Source organism: Watersipora subatra, chromosome 6 (genome assembly GCF_963576615.1).
Source record: "Watersipora subatra chromosome 6, tzWatSuba1.1, whole genome shotgun sequence".
Taxonomy (NCBI): domain Eukaryota; kingdom Metazoa; phylum Bryozoa; class Gymnolaemata; order Cheilostomatida; family Watersiporidae; genus Watersipora; species Watersipora subatra.
This window is the reverse complement of record NC_088713.1, coordinates 28,892,319-28,893,371: the sequence shown is the minus strand read 5'-3', so window position 1 is coordinate 28,893,371 and position 1,053 is coordinate 28,892,319. Positions and strand designations below refer to the sequence as shown.

Genomic DNA, 1,053 nt, shown 5'->3' with positions numbered 1-1,053 from the left:
CGCCATGCAATACGACGACATTAAAGAAAAAATTGACGATTATTTTTCTGAGAAGGAACATATAGTAGCAACGAGACACAGATTTTTTACTATGAAACAGGATAATTGTGAAGATTTATGCAGGTCTATAGAAAGAATAGAAAGGGCAGCAAAACAATGAAGGCTGGAGTTAGAGAAAGATCTAATACTGCAGGTTTTGATAATGGGTATGAATGATGATAAAATGAGAAAAGAATTGTTACTTAAGAAGAATATCACCCTAGAGAAGGCAAGAGCTAGGTGCAGTCAGTACGAGTCGGCCACAATAGCAGCGGTGATAATAACAACAACGGAAAAAGAAACGATAGATCAAGTAATAGGAGAAGAAGACGATGAGTTAATACAAAGGATAGGAGGTAGAGCTGATGGAGGAGCAAGAAACAAAGGTAATATCGGTACGGGGAGATCAGGAGTACAATGCTACACATGCGATAGATTCGGACACATCTCAAAAGATTTCTTTAGAAATAGAGGAACGGGGTATAATAGAGGATACAGAGGACGAAACTTAACCAGGGGGGCAGGCACGCTAAGAAAAAATGATGAAAGGTCACCTATCACTTGCTATGTTTGCTCGAAAACAGGACACATGGCAAGAAGCTGTCCTAACCGGCTAACAGATAAGAAGATAAGCAGGGTTGAAAATGATGCATCGGAACATTCAGAAGATTCATTATGACGAAAAGAGAAATTAAAAAGATTTAAAGCAGCCAATGACTTCCTAATCAGCTTGAAAACTAAAAACTAATACATAAATCTCGAGATAGACACAGGAGCTGATGTAACAGTTATGAGTGAAGCAACAGCAAGGAGGATAAACTGCAAGATTGAACCAACTAAATGAGTACTGAAAGGGGCAGATGGCAAGAGGTTAGAGACAGCAGGCGAGTCAAAAATTGAGTTTATCTCAAAGAGAGGACAAAGAATAATAGCGAGGATCGGTGTTATCAAGGGAAACAATAGTAATCTGTTAGGGAAACCGGAAATAATAAAGTTAGAGCAAGTTAAGACAAT

The 1,053-nt window shown here is 38.6% G+C and overlaps 1 protein-coding gene across 1 annotated transcript; it reads left to right on the top strand.

Moving 5' to 3' along the window:
* Positions 1-202: 202 nt before the first annotated feature.
* LOC137398192 (uncharacterized) lies at positions 203-718 on the top strand. The gene has a single exon (XM_068084299.1). The coding sequence runs from the start codon at positions 203-205 to the stop codon at positions 716-718; it is 516 nt and encodes a 171-aa protein (XP_067940400.1).
* The last annotated feature ends 335 nt before the right edge of the window (positions 719-1,053 follow it).